Below are 15,576 nucleotides of genomic sequence, written 5' to 3'. Positions count from 1 at the left end.
GGAACTGCTTCGGTTCATGGAGGAAACTGAATTCTAGGTCTCCTTTTGTCTGTGAGCCACTCTAATGAAGCTAGTCTGTATTAGTCACCTGAGATTATACCAGCAGTGTTTCAGACTGTCACCTGGGGAAATCTGTATGACATCGTCACAATAGTAAACCCTCTGTTAAAGTTGGAAATATTAGATGTAGACCCATCATGTCACATTCAATGCTGCCAGAGCACTCAAGGTGAGGGGACTTCACAGGTCTAAGATTTACTAAAGGATAAGAGAAACACAGTACTAAGTGTAGACATTTAAATTCAAGCCTAGATGAACCAAACATGGCTTAAATTAACTATGATATAACTGATTAAGCAGGTAAAACTTCTACTTTTAAAACGTTAAACACAAAATTAGCTTGAAATGGATTCATATACATTTTGGCATGGCAACATTTTATATTCTCTCACAGAGCACTGCAATTGAAAGATGGTTTTTTTAAAATAAAAGCATGAAAGGAGCTTCTTATGACCAAAGAACCAAGGGTGGCAACAAGATAAAAAGTCAGGAATTCATCCAGTTTTGATGATAATCTCAAATGTGATCTAGAGGGAACAGAACATCTAGCTGTAAGATAAGCTATAATTTAGTCTCCAGGCTGCTGTAGCGTTGTCCCTATTCACATACAGGGGAAAAGGGAGACGACAAGCCTAACTAACTACGAGCCTGTCTTTCTTGGTAAACGATCAAGATACATTACACTCAAATCAGCGTGAAACAAATGTCATCCTACTCAAGAGACTGTAATAATACTTAAGGTAAAACAACTTGAAATAAACTAGTACTTAGGCTTCAAACAAGGAAAAAAATCTGGCAAATGCACTTTTTAGAATAACCTGATTCAACACCATAATCTAAAGATAAAACAAATAAAAGAGTATCTTGGGCTTTAGTGAGGACAGTCAGAGTCTCCCTAGTTTCTCCAAAAAACCAACCAAAGAAAAACTTAAAATGATGGAAGGAAACCACACTGCAAAAAAACAAACAAGCTATTTTTAAGGGAAAGTGACCCATATTAAATTGGTATGAATCAACATGTATAAAGGAGACTCAGCCAGAAAACAATGCGAATCTTTGCCATTCTAAAGTACTCACAAATTTCCAGCATCATACCATGTATAAAACAAAAAGAAAACAGCTCGTCTGTAATTCACGTCAGTACAGTAGAATAAACACCATGGGCTTGGACGGTCCTGAATTTGAGACCTGCCTCTGACATTTACTAGTTTATTGAATTTGAACAATTTCTTAACATCCCTCATTTTCAACTGTCTCACTGACAAAGCAGACATAGTAATTGTGTTTGTATCTTGCGGGGTTGTTTCAAAAGTTAAATATAAATTGGCATATAAAACTTTCAATAGTCAAACTCAGTAAGTGCTTGATAAATGGCAGATATTAGTATGAGTCCAGGAAATACCACCAAAACAAATGCCATTTGAAATAAAAAAATAAATCTATCTACCTACCTATCTGCCTGGTCATCCACTCTCTCTCGTCAGGAAACAGGAGTAATACATGGAGGGTTCATGTCACAGAAGGGCTTCCAACACATGAAGACCATCTCCAAAATTTCATTTACTCATTAAAATGTGAGCCTGTAAGCTTCACAATGGCAGGGACCAGCACATAAGAGGTGCTCAATAAAGATACTCACTCACTTATAAACACACAAGTACTTATGTTCCAGGTACTATGCTAGGCATGGGGGACTATATATAAACACATCCACAAGCATTTATTTACTCTCAACAACTCTCTTCCTTTTACACCAACGCTGTTAGTTTTATCAGTTCTGTGTTCATCTGTGAGAGCCCTTGCTCCCACAGCTCTCCACTCCTGCACAACGCTCCTGCACAGTGCCCCTCAGCACTGATTCCGGCATTTCCTCCAACAGATCCCGACCCCTCCACCAAAGCAGGTCGCCAAACTCATCCGTTAAGCCTCCCCTCCCTTACCAGGGTCCCATACTGACTGTGCCACCTTTCTTTCGTTGCACACACCTAGCAAAGCCTGCAATTACAGGAGGAAATCCCATACTAGGGCAGGCTGATATCAACCTCAGCATGAGTTGGCACACCCACTACTGTGGTTCCTCCACTTTCTCGCTGGATTCCTAGTCCAGTCAATCCCTGAATCTTCACACCTGACTCCATCCCTGACTCCATCCCTGCCGCCTTCTCCGAAAACCTGCCTTATTGATTCTCCTAGCTGCCTCCTATAGTATTTCTCTTCCTGACTTTATCCTTTCAGTGCTCAAATGTCTCATCTTATAACAAATCTTCTTTCTGTCCTCTGTTCTTTCTCTTGAAGTGCTTCTGTCTTGCTGAGAGGCACTGTACATCTTTCTGAGGTCTCAACCAAAAAAAATCTTACAGAAGCACTCTTGATCTGATCTTCATTTTGAGGCCATTTTTCCTACACCCTGGGAACTGAGAAGAATTTGAAAATTCGTTTATTTATTTCCTTTTGCCTGCACTGGGTCTTCTCTGCGAGGTTTGGGCTTTCTCAAGTTGCGGTGTGTGGGCTTCTCATTGCAGTGACTTCTCTTGCAGTGGAGCACAGTCTCTAGGATGCGGGCTTAGTCGCCCCGTGGAATATGGAACCTTCCCCAAGCAAGGATCAAACCCATGTTCCCTGTACTGGCAGGTGGACTCCCAACCACTGGACCACCGGAGATAAGCACCGGGGAGAGGATATTCCACAACAGAGAAGAAAAATAAATAAAAGCACAGTCTTCTGGGGAACAGGGAAGAAAGTCATCTAGCTGAGTTCATGATGGGAAAAATATAAAATGCAATTGGAAGGGAAGAATAAGATCAGAAACACTAAGAGCACTGACTACAACATTACGAAATCTGTAATTTATGCTCTCTATTGCTGGTTTCTGCTTGCTGATCCAAATGTTGCTGTACCAGATACACCTGGAGAGCTTTATAAATGCACAGCCTCACCCTAGAGACTTTGAAAGGCTGGAGTAGAATCTGCATCTAATCAAAGAGAGCTCCAGGTGATTCTCAGACACAGCCACACCTAGGAGCCACTGCTCTAGGCGACAGTCAACCACTGACTTTTTGAGAATGGGAGTGTCGTACATGCAGATACCTTGTGAGGTATTCAGTTACAAGCTTGAATAATAAAGGTCTGTATTTTCATTTATAATTTTCTATTTCCATTTATTCATATCATTTCCCTAAGAGACCTACTTCACTGGATCCATGTGTTCTCTGCCCACACACATCCATAAAACCCTAATCATATCACAGTCTCACCTTACCAAGTAAGAATAATTTCCTGTTTGGTTGTCTTGTTAAGAAAGATGAGCCTTGTTATTGGAAAGCAAAGCCCTAAGAGACGTTAGAATACTGTGCTATTATGTAATGTAGGTGTGGAATAATAAGGACCTGACCTAAGATGATGATAGTTAAGAAGGAAAATGAAGATAAAGACCAAAGCCGTGACAGTCTAACACTTCTAGAAGAAATTACAAAAAAATGTTCTTTGAAACTTTTGGATAGACAAAGATTTCCTTAACTGGGGGTGGGGGTGGGGGTGGGGAGCTTGAGTCATGGGGAAAACCTGATAAATTGAATTTCATCAAAATTAAAAACATCTGTTCTTTGCAAGAAGTCATTTAGACAATGAAAAGGCATGCCAAGGCTGGAAGAAAATATAATGTATACAGTTAGCAAAGGAGGATGCTGAAATATATTTTTAAAACTCTTAAAATTCAGTAAGACAAGCAAGCAAGCCAAATTTTTAAATGGGCAAAAATTCTAATCTGACACTTCAGATATACAAGTGGCCAACGAGCATATGAAAAGATGTTCCACACTCAGTCAACAGGGAAATGCAAATTAAAATCACAATGTGATATTACTATACACCCACTAGAATGGCTAAAATAAAAAATATCAAGGATATAAAGCAACAGAAATCCTCATACACCGCTGAGAGAAATGTAAAATGGTATAACTACTTTGGAAAACAGGCCACTTCTATAAAGTAAAACACACTTATATGATTTCATAACTGTACTCCTACATATTACTCAAAAGAAAGGAAAAAAATTAAACTTCACATAAAGCATTCACGACCCAGATAATCACGATGGTGTGATCACTCACCTAGAGCTAGGCATCCTGGAATATGAAGTCAAGTGGGCCTTAGGAAGCATCACTATGAACAAAGCTAGTGAAGGTGATAGAATTCCAGTTGAGCATTTTCAAATCCTGAAAGATGATGCTGTGAAAGAGCTGCACTCAATATGCCAGCAAATTTGGAAAACTCAGCAGTGGCCACAGGACTGGAAAAGGTCAGTTTTCCTTCCAATCCCAAAGAAAGACAATGCCAAAGAATGCTCAAACTACCACACAACTGCACTCATCTCACATGCTAGTAAAGTAATGCTCAAAATTCTCCAAGCCAGGCTTCAGCAATATGTGAACCATGAACTTCCAGATGTTCAAGCTGGTTTTAGAAAAGGCAGAGGAACCAGAGATCAAACTGCCAACATCTGCTAGATCATGGAAAAAGCAAGAGAGTTCCAGAAAAACATCTATTTCTGCTTTATTGACTATACCAAAGCTTTTGACTGTGTGGATCACAATAAATTGTGGAAAATTCTGAAAGAGATGGGAATACCAGATCACCTGACCTGCCTCTTGAGAAACCTGTATGCAGGTCAGGAAGCAACACTTAGAACTGGACATGGAACAGACTGGTTCCAAATAGGAAAAGGAATATGTCAAGGCTGTATATTGTCAGCCTGCTTATTTAACTTCTATGCAGAGTACATCATGAGAAATGCTGGGCTGGAGGAAGCACAAGCTGGAATCAAGATTGCCAGGAGATTTATCAATAACCTCAGATATGCAGATGGCATCACCGTTATGGCAGGAAGTGAAGAACTAAAGAGCCTTTTGATGAAAGTGAAAGAGGAGAGTGGAAAAGTTGGCTTAAAGCTCAATATTCAGAAAACGAAGATCATGGCATCTGGTCCCATCACTTCATGGCAAATAGATGGGGACACAGTGGACACAGCTGACTTTATTTTTGGGGGCTCCAAATCACTGCAGATGGTAATTGCAGCCATGAAATTAAAAGACGCTTATTCCTTGGAAGGAAAGTTATGACCAACCTAGACAGCATATTCAAAAGCAGAGACATTACTTTGCCAAGGTCCATCTAGTCAAGGCTATGATTTTTCCAGTAGCCATGTATGGATGTGAGAGTTGGACTGTAAAGAAAGCTGAGCACAGAAGAATTGATGCTTTTGAACTGAGAAGACTCTTGAGCGTCACTTGGACTTCAAGGAGATCCAACCAGTCCATCCTAAAGGAGATCAGTCCTGGGTGTTCATTGGAAGGACTGATGCTGAAGCTGAAACTCCAATACTTTGGCCACCTGATGTGAAGAGCTGACTCATTTGAAAAGACTCTGATGCTGGGAAAGATTGAGGGCAGGAGGAGAAGGGGATGACAGAGGATGAGATGGCTGGATGGCATCACCGACTCAATGGACATGGGTTTGGGTAAACTCCGGGAGTTGGTGATGGACAGGGAGGCCTGGCGTGCTGCAGTCCATGGGGTTGCAAAGAGTCGAACACGACTGAGCGACTGAACTGAACTAAAAGCATTGTACACATAATGGGGTTATATCAAAAGACACAGGAGCCAAGTTTAAGGTTTGGAAAATTTTAGCCTCAAAAAATCTAATGACTAAACTGACTGAAACCTTAACAATATAAAACTCTGTAGTTATACATAGGTTCAAGTTTTAGCTCTACTACATACTAAGTATGTAAACCGGGGCAAGGAAATTTCCCTTACCAACTGCCTAGTTTCCTCATTTGTGAAACAGGGAGAATGATTTATATACCATAAGGTTCTTATAAGAATTCCAGGAGTTAATGCATGTAAAAAGCACATAAAAGACATGGGAAATTTTAATCATTATTACTATTAATAAGCTTTTGGAATTCTAATTCTTTCCATTCAGAAATTGAAATACTGATCTAGAGTATAATACTTGAGTTATGGCAGACCTATCAAAGATATTTTCTATATATGTTAATTTCCAACTATTAATCTTCACAATCTTATTTTAAACACATCTCTCACTTCTGAAAACTATCATATGGAATCATGGTAAACCAGAGGGAGATACTGTGCATTACAAAAACCCAATAAGCTGACTTTAACAAAGAAGTACATTTAATACGTAATTCACACTATAAATATTAATTTACCCATAACTTACCCAAGAACATTTAGGTGTAAATCAAGATATATCTAACACTATGGCTGATGTAAATGCAAAAATTAGAGGCTGTACATGGCCATCCATAGTAACAGAACTTCCAAGCAAGCCTCTATAAGGCGCTGAAGTGTCGAAAGGCCAAAGTATCACCCTCCAACTCAAACTCATTTACTTAAAGTAATAGTAATAGTAATAGTTGTTGAGGTTATTATTATTATTGTTATTAGTCAGCTGTCCTGAGTGGTATTCATTTACCAGGCTATGTTTTAAGCTTTTTGTATGTATTAACTCATTTTAAGCCTTATAAAATCTTATATGATACACAGACACTATTATTATCTTCACTTTACCAATGACTGAAGCTTAACTACTTTATTAAAATGTGAGAGTGTTTTTATGATATTAAAAAAAAATTTAAGCCAAACAAATTTGTCATCCCCAGAAGTAGACTTCATGTCGTCTCTTTAATCTAAAAACTAGTGCTCAGGCATTAAGAACCATTTATCCTGACTTTCCTACAGGAACTATATTCCAATGTTTACTAGGCAGGCTTAAGATAAGTGAGATCTCTTGCTTAGAGAAAAACTTCAGTAACAAATGTAAAAGGAATGATAGAATTAGAAAAAAAATCACTAATTTTTCACCCTTGCTGCTGCTAGGTCACTTCAGTTGTGTCCAACACTGTGTGACCCCATAGACAGAGAGAAGCCCACCAGGCTCCTCTGTCCCTGGGATTCTCCAGGCAAGAACACTGGAGTGGGTTGCCATTTCCTTCTCCAATGCATGAAAGTGAAAAGTGAAAGGGAAGTTGCTCAGTCATGTCCGACTCTTAGTGACCCCATGGACTGCAGCCTACTTTCACCTCCTAATGATCATCAAAGAGTGCTTACATCTTTAGGTAAAAAGCTAAAGAGGAACAGAATATTTACTACATTTTATTTTCAGGTTATAAGGAGAGGAAAGATGTAACAAGAGGATCAGGCTGTTTACCAGCTGAGTTTACTGACCAACCTCATACCACGAAAAGCAAGACAATCTCAAGTCCCGCACGAGTGATATATCACACTAATATATATCTTGCCAAAAATGCTCAACCTGAACGTAATCAAGCCTTTGCATTTAACTTTCAGTTCATATAAAATATAAAAGATGGGGAAAAAAACAACACTGCAAGGAGGCAATCAAATTAAAAGGTCAGACACAGGGATGCCGACTTAGTTTCTTAAAGACGTCAAAGGCACAAAAGAAAATAGAGTAAACAAGGAGGCTCTGAATTAAAGGAGATATAATGACATAGTCAAATGCAACGTATGAACTTCTCTTGGATCTTGGTTTCAACAAGCTTACTGGAAAAGATCTGGGGACAACTGGCGAAATTTAAGTTATGAACTAGGTATTAAAGAAAGTGAAGTCGCTCAGTCATGTCTGACTCTTTGGGACCCTATGGTCTGTACCCTACCAGGCTCCTCTGTCCATTGGATTTTCCAGGCAAGAACACTGGAGTGGGTTGCCATTTCCTTCTCCAAAACTAGGTATTAGCTTATATTAAATAATTATGTTAATGTTAATCAATTTTGTTAGACCTAATAAAGGTTTTATGGTTATGTAAGAAAATGTTCTTAAATTTTAGAGATGGATTAAGTATTTGGGGGTATAACATCATGAGGTCTATGATTTACTCCAAATATTCCAGTCCCACCCCCAAATAAATAAAATACAACAAAAGGTTAATAATTTATTACATCTACCTGATGGGTTTATTAGTGTTAACGGCATTATTCTTACAAACTACCTGCTTGTCTGAAAACGTTCATGATACCTATAAATACAAGAAGCTTTAGTAACTAACCCTTTTGTTGTTTCATTAAATATCAAGTTAAAGGATTTCTCTAAATATTCAAGTACACAAATATATGAAAGATGAACCATATTTATTACAGTCAAAATTCTGGTGCACAGAACCAAAAAAAAATCACATAAGTTGCATCCTTCCAGAATTTTATGTTACAATTTTTTTACAAGGTTATGTAAAAATGTTTCCATCTAATACTTGACTAGAAAAAATTTTCTACTGGAGTAAGTTAGAAAATGGTCATGTAACTTACAATCAACCAGTTAATACTCATTTTAAAAGAAGTAACTAAAGCCTACCCCAAGGGATAATTCACACAGTAACAACACCAAAATCTGACTAATTACACAGACAGTATAACATAACACTTAAGACTCACCCATGGTTAATTCATGTCGATGTATGGCAAAACCATCACAATATTATAAAGTATCCTTCAGTTAAAATAATTAATTTTAAAAAGTTTGATAATTTATTGGCTTTTAAATACCAAATTTAAGTTCTTAGCTTTAAAAGCAGAAGTCTTTCCCCCCAGTTATCAGTACTGATAACTGATTGGAGATCAGTAATTATCAGTAGTACCGATAACTAATAAGGAGAGTTTAAAGTATATGATCAAATAAACTTCAGCTAAGAAACAGAATCCAATATAAAAAAACGTATCAATTATGAATTAGAAATTACCATAATCACTGAAGTTTCCAAGACACTTTCAAAAGGTCTGCAAGGTCAAAACCAGTTTCATAATACTTTTTTATCGTGCTGACATTTTCACTAGTAGTGCAAAACCAATGCTAGATAAGACCACTGGAACCTTGGCCCATATCAAAGCAGAGGCATCTGACCGTAGTAGTAGTCACTGACTTCTTCACTGCCATGCACTTGCAGTAAAAGAAGGTTGGTTTCATTGACAAATATCCTTGATAAAGCTAGACATAAATTAAAGAGATGTGCAAACAATGTTAAACAGTATTCTCAGCCAGAGACAATTTTGTCCCACAAGGGACATTTGTCAAGGTCTAGGGCTAATTCTAGTTGTCACATCCAGGAGAACTGCTGTTGGCATCTAGTGCACAGAGGTCAAGGATGCTGCTAAATATCCTGCAAAGCACAGGACAGCTCCCCTCAACAAAGAATTATCCAGCCCAAAATGACAGCAGGGGCAAGGCTGTGGGACCTCGAAGGAAAAGAACACCACTCTTCTCGTTCTCACTCAGCTCTTCTTTGGTGGGGAGGGGAGTCAGCCATTGTTCATAGAAATATGTTATTCATATTAGCCTATAATAGGTTTATTATTATAATTTAAAATGAATAAAGGGTAAACATTTTAAACAAATTATCATGTATAAAATAAACTACAAGGCTATATTATACAACACAGAGAATGGAACTGATATTTTATAATAACTATAAATGGAGTATGGGCTTCCCTGGAAGATCAGCTGGTAAAGAATCCACCTGCAATGCAGGAGACCCCGGTTCAATTCCTGAGTCAAGAAGATTCCTCGAGTGGGACAGGCTACCTACTCCAGTATTCTTGGGCTTCTCTTCTGGCTCAAATGGTAAAGAATCCACCTGCAATGTGGGAGTTCGATCCCTGGGTTGGGAAGATCCCTGGGAGGGGGGCATGGCAACCCACTCCAGTATTCTTGCCTGGAGAATTACCATGGACAGAGAGAGAAGTCTGCCGGGCTACAATCCATGGGGTTGCAAAGAGTGTGGCATGACTGAGTGACTAAGCACAGCACAGAAAAGGCATACAGTCCTTAAATTTGTGAATTACTAAACTACCGCACGATCGCACTCATCTCACACGCTAGTAAAGTCATGCTCAGAATTCTCCAGGCCAGGCTTCAGCAATATGTGAACTGTGAACTTCCAGATGTTCAAGCTGGTTTTAGAAAGGGCAGAGGAACCAGAGATCAAACTGCCAACATCTGCTGGATCACCGAAAAAGCAAGAGAGTTCCAGAAAAACATCTACTTTTGCTTTATTGACTGTGCCAAAGCCTTTGACTGTGTGGATCACAACAAACTGTGGGAAATTCTGAAAGAGATGGGAATACCAGACCACCCTACCTGCCTCTTGAGAAACCTGTATGCAGGTCAGGAAGCAACAGTTAGAACTGGACATGGAACAACAGACTGGTTCCAAATAGGAAAAGGAGTACGTCAAGGCTGTATATTGTCACCCTGCTTATTTAACTTCTATGCAGAGAACATCATGAGAAACGCTGGGCTGGAAGAAGCACAAGCTGGAATCAAGATTGCCAGGAGAAATATCAAGAACCTCAGATATGCAGATGACACCACCCTTATGGCAGAAAGTGAAGAGGAACTAAAAAGCCTCTTGATGAAAGTGAAAGAGGAGAGTGGAAAAGTTGGCTTAAAGCTCAATATTCGGAAGACTAAGATCATGGCATCTGGTCCCACCACTTCATGGCAAATAGATGGGGAAACAGTGGAAACAGTGTCAGACTTTATTTTTGGGGGCTCCAAAATCACTGCAGATGGTGATTGCAGCCATGAAATTAGAAGACGCTTACTCCTTGGAAGTAAAGTTATGACCAACCTAGACAGCATATTCAAAAGCAGAGATATTATTTTGCCAACAAAGGTCCGCCTAGTCAAGGCTATGGTTTTTCCAGTGGTCATGTACAGATGTGAGAGTTGGACTGTGAGGAAAGCTGAGTGCTGAAGAATTGATGCTTTTGAACTGTGGTGTTGGAGAAGACTCTTGAGAGTCCCTTGGACTGCAAGGAGATCCAACTAGTCCATCCTAAAGGAGACCAGTCCTGGGTATTCACTGGAAGGACTGATGCTAAGGCTGGAACTCCAATACCTTGGCCACCTCATGCAACGACTTGACTCACTGGAAAAGACCCTGATGCTGGGAGGGATTGGGGGCAGGAGGAGAAGGGGATGACAGAGGATGAGATGGCTGGATGGCATCACCGACTTGATGCACATGAGTTTGGGTGGATTCCGGGAGTTGGTGATGGACAGGGAGGCCTGGTGTGCTGCGATTCATGGGGTAGCAAAGAGTCAGACACGACTGAGTGACTGAATTGAACTGAACTGATACTTACACCTGTAACATACATATGTATATCAAGTGTAGAAAGTGTTAGTCACTCAGTCATGTCTGACTCTTTGCGACCCCATGGACTGTAGCCCACCAGGCTCCTATGTTGATGGGATTCTCCAGGCAAGAATACTGGAGGGGGTTGCCATTTCCTTTTCCAGGGGATCTTCCCAAGCCAGGGATTGAACACAGCTCTCCCACACTGCAGGCAGACTATTTACCCACTAACAAAGTGAACATTTTTTAAAAGTTTTAGTTTTAATATGCAATACAGTAAGTATCAATAGCTTAATTAATCCACATAAAAGTTCTTTGGGGTCTTCAGTAATTTTTGACAGTATTAAAGGAGTCCTGAGACCAAAAAGTTCGAAAAAAATCACTGAATTAAAAGAATGGTATAACCAACCAAATATTTTAGAGAATATAAAGAGAATTGCCGGGAGCCAGCACGGGGAATCCCGCCCATGGCAAAGGTCATGAGGAAGGGGCCTGACATGCAAAGGTGGGATCAGGCCTCATGGGGCCCCCCTAGAACTTCTTGAGTATCTACCCCAAAACCAGAATCTGTCTGTCTTGTTATTTTATGACTTTCACTGACTCCTATGACATTAACGGAAGCTATCCCCGACCACCTTTCTCTGGAAAAAGTTAACTTAGAGCTCCTGCATATACAAGGAGTGTCTCTGCTCAAACCCCTCTGATGGGTCTCTAACTTGCCTGAAAGGTTTACCCAGAGTTTTACAACTATGCATGTGATTATTTACAGCCCCCCAACCATGAGAGGCACGAAGCTTAAAACATCTTAAAGATATAGAGCCTTTTTAAAGGGCTAAGAATTATATCGGTGAAGGGTTTCACTGTTGAGTTAATGACTGCCACCAGGCCTCCATATCCTTTATCTTTTAGGCACCTGGGAGGATATTAATCAATGTAATTGGGATACAGAAAAAGGAATATAGTAGTTTTGATGTTAGCAATACTAGACTTTTGAGTTAATGAATTTTCTCTGTTATAAATTACTGTACTCCTCTTTGTTATAAATTGTTGTGTCCTTGCTATGTAAGAATGTAACCTTAATTAGTGCTTTCTGAGAGTGGCACCAGACTTTAGTAAGAACAACACTTTTAGGGCAAATAAGTTTTCTGGTTGACGGACCCTTATCAGAAAAGGGCCATAAAATGCTAATAGGCCTCCTGGCCAGAAGATGATGTAAATCACCTAAGACCTGTGTATACAGCTAGGTATGCAGAGAGAAAGCCTGGTCTTGATAAGGGTCAGGGCTGCTGACACTGCATGACTCTGTATTATCCATTGATCTCTATGTCAACTTAAAAGTATAAAAGCTTTCCTGGAAAATAAAGAGATGGACCAGTTTCTCAGAAATCTGGCTCCCCCCATGTCTTCTTTTCTTATTCTCCTTTTCAGGCTGAATTCCCGTCTGGAGCATAGACGCTCGCCATGTCTACTTATTTGCCTGGGCTTCTAAGACCCATGCGAGAGGGAGTCCAGGGCGGGGCACCCTCCGCTATTCAAGCAGGCGCCTGCGGCCTGCGTAGATGGTGTAAGGTCCTTGTCTCAGGGCTTTCTATGTAAACCAAGGAATACAGCCTCTTTTTCTTCCCTATTTTCTCTCCTCTCTCTCACTACACTATTCTTCCCTAATCTCTCTTTATATCTTTAATCAAATAATTCTTTCCTAATTGCCAACTCCGTTCCCGCTTCAAATTACCCTGGATCCACCGGGGCTGGACCCCGGGAGAGAATTAAAAAGTACTTCAAAGGAAAATGCGCTCATTTCAAGTGTATTATGGGTGACCAAAACAAAACAAACATAAACCTCTATAAAACCAAATAGTTAAAAAGAAAACTCATGATACACCAGCAAAGGAGAGACCTCCCTAAAAAACAAAACAATCCATACACATACAGCCCACCATCAGTAACAACAAAAAAACCTTAAAAGAACAACTCCGTACCTGGGGTATGAGGACTTGCTGGACTAAAAGATGGCTGATACAAATCTTTGGTTGGTGTTGGAAAAGCCTCTTTCCCTTGGCGCTGACTCATCTTTCCTGGTGTCAGGTGTTGAGTATCCTCACTGTTTGCTACCACAGCTCAAGGAAAGAAGGGGAAAAAAACATTAGTACTTAAGTCATAGATTTACGCAACAGCATAGTTAATAACATGGACTAAAACTGTGATTGACATGGCCTCAATGGTTATATTCATTTTACCAACTCAATACTCTAATAATACTTTAATAAATTACTTTACTTTAATAAATAATTAATAAATGTTTTATTTTTAGTTTGCTATCAATTCAAGAGGAATTTATAGTCATGCATCAAATTACACAAATTACAGACCTCATAAAAATGAAAATACATATTCTGATAATGAAAGATACTTCAAGGTTTACTATCAACCTTTCATTGTGTTATTGACTCTATATATTTGCCAATAGAGCAATAAGCAAAAGACAATGCAGAAGACATACAAATGGTCAATAAACATATGAAAAGACAGTCAACCTCACTGGTAAAGAAGAAACATTCCAGTTTACAGCAGCATAAAATGGCACGGTGGCGGTGGGTTAGTCACGAAGTTGTGTCTGGCTCTCTGTGACTAGCCTGGACCGCGTGGACTCTGACCATGTGGACTGTGGCCAGCCAGGCTCCTCCGGCCACGGGATTTCCCAGGCAGGAATACTGGAGTAGGTGCCATTCCCTACACCAGGGGATCTCCTGACCCAGGGACTGAACCCAGGTCTCCTGCACTGCAGGTGAATTCTTTACCAACTGAGCCACAAAATAGTATTCATAAGCACTAGAATTTCTACTCTAATTTCCGACTTTCATGGAAAGTAGGCGTGATTCTTATTTTACAGTTGGGGAAACTTGGAGGTTCAGAGATTGCCTTGCCTAAAACTAATACCAGTAATATTCTAACAAAGGACAAAGTCTGGTTTCTTAAGAGCTTGCTGCCCCAGCAAAAAATCTAAATAGCGTTTAAGGCTTCTACTCACCTGTCTGACCAAGCTACTGATAGAGGAAAGAGACGCCCAGTTCCAGAGAGGACAGGAAAGAAAAAAATACTGATTGAAGGAGCAGGACAAACTGTGAGCAAGTCCCCAGCGCCCCAGGGTTTCCATTCTTCAATTTTTATGTAACTGTGCTTTCAGTCTACAGAAACCTTAGCTTTATCTTGAGAGAGAATGATCCTGTCTTCAATCTAGATGTAATTTCAAACTTAACCAGAACTTAGACCAACATTTTTAATTTCCATATCTTTCAAGGAAAATTGCTTCTTTAACATTTTAAACACAAATTATCTTTAACATAATCTTTAATGTATTTTTGATGGTGCTAAAGTTTTCAAAATTATATTTTAGCTCCTTAAATTTTAAAGTAAAAATTCAAAAATACTCTCACTTATCATCCAAGTAAAGTTACAAAGAATTTATTTTCCCATCAAATCAATAAAAAAGCATCCTACACTGATGACTACTAAATTTCTATCTCCTCCTAACTCAAAAACTCACACATCAGTTGCCTGCCTGTATTACTTAATAGACATCTCAGATTTATCCAGAACAGTCTTTATTTTGTTTATCCTCCAGATTTGCCTGTCTCCCATCTGTTAATGGAATCACTATTCTGCTCTTCCACTTTCTCAGACCAAAAACTTTAGATGTATTCTTTGATTTTTCTCTTTCTCTCACATTTCATACTCAATCAATCTGTGATATCTTTATCTTCAAAATTTATCTGGGATCCTCCTACCTCTCTGCACTTCTACAACTACTACCTTGTTCCGAGACACCATTACTTTTCCACTGATCACAGCAGCATATTTCTACCTAGTTTCCAGACCTGTATCATCTTGCTCCTTGCTTGTGTAGAGTTCATTGTCTGTACAGAAGGCTCAGCAATCTTTGACACCATGAATGCAAAAAAGTAAAACTTGAAAACTTTTAAGAGAATATAAATTTGGGGTAGGCAATGATTCCCTTAAAAAGACACATGAAACACTCACCAATAAAGAAAGCGTGGGGTGGGGGTGAGGATTAAGAATTAACTTAATCAAAAGATAAAAAGAATTTGGGGGAGGGGAAACCAAGAGATTTGTAATGAAGGACCTAAACTACTCTATTTTGTTAAAGAAGACTCCATTTTGTAAAAATTCCCAGAAAAGAGCTTTTTGGAAATCCCTTCACCACCCTGGGACCAATCAGAACCCGTGGCAAGCCCAGGAAATGGGAACCAATCAGAACCCGTGGCCAGCCCGGGAAATGAAAACCAATCAGGACCCAACACCTAACCCTTCCACAGAAGGTA

General features: G+C 39.5%; 1 protein-coding gene across 6 annotated transcripts in view; it reads right to left on the bottom strand.

The window, feature by feature from the left end:
* The window catches only part of OSBPL8 (oxysterol binding protein like 8), a 170,607-nt gene that overhangs the window by 67,556 nt on the left and 87,475 nt on the right, over nucleotides 1-15,576 (bottom strand). For 4 of the 6 annotated variants that reach the window (XM_040233855.1, XM_040233854.1, XM_040233851.1 and 1 more), the window contains one exon: nucleotides 13,216-13,353. In XM_040233855.1, coding sequence (XP_040089789.1) covers nucleotides 13,216-13,306 — 91 coding nt within the window. In that variant the 5' untranslated portion in view covers nucleotides 13,307-13,353. The remainder of the gene's footprint in view (nucleotides 1-13,215; nucleotides 13,354-15,576) is intronic. The other 2 variants (XM_040233857.1, XM_040233856.1) reach the window with 1 other exon arrangement.

This window comes from Oryx dammah, unplaced genomic scaffold, assembly GCF_014754425.2.
Source record: "Oryx dammah isolate SB20612 unplaced genomic scaffold, SCBI_Odam_1.1 HiC_scaffold_29, whole genome shotgun sequence".
NCBI classification, from domain to species: Eukaryota; Metazoa; Chordata; class Mammalia; order Artiodactyla; family Bovidae; genus Oryx; species Oryx dammah.
The sequence above is the reverse complement of the archived record's forward strand: the minus strand, read 5'-3'. Positions and strand labels throughout refer to the sequence as shown.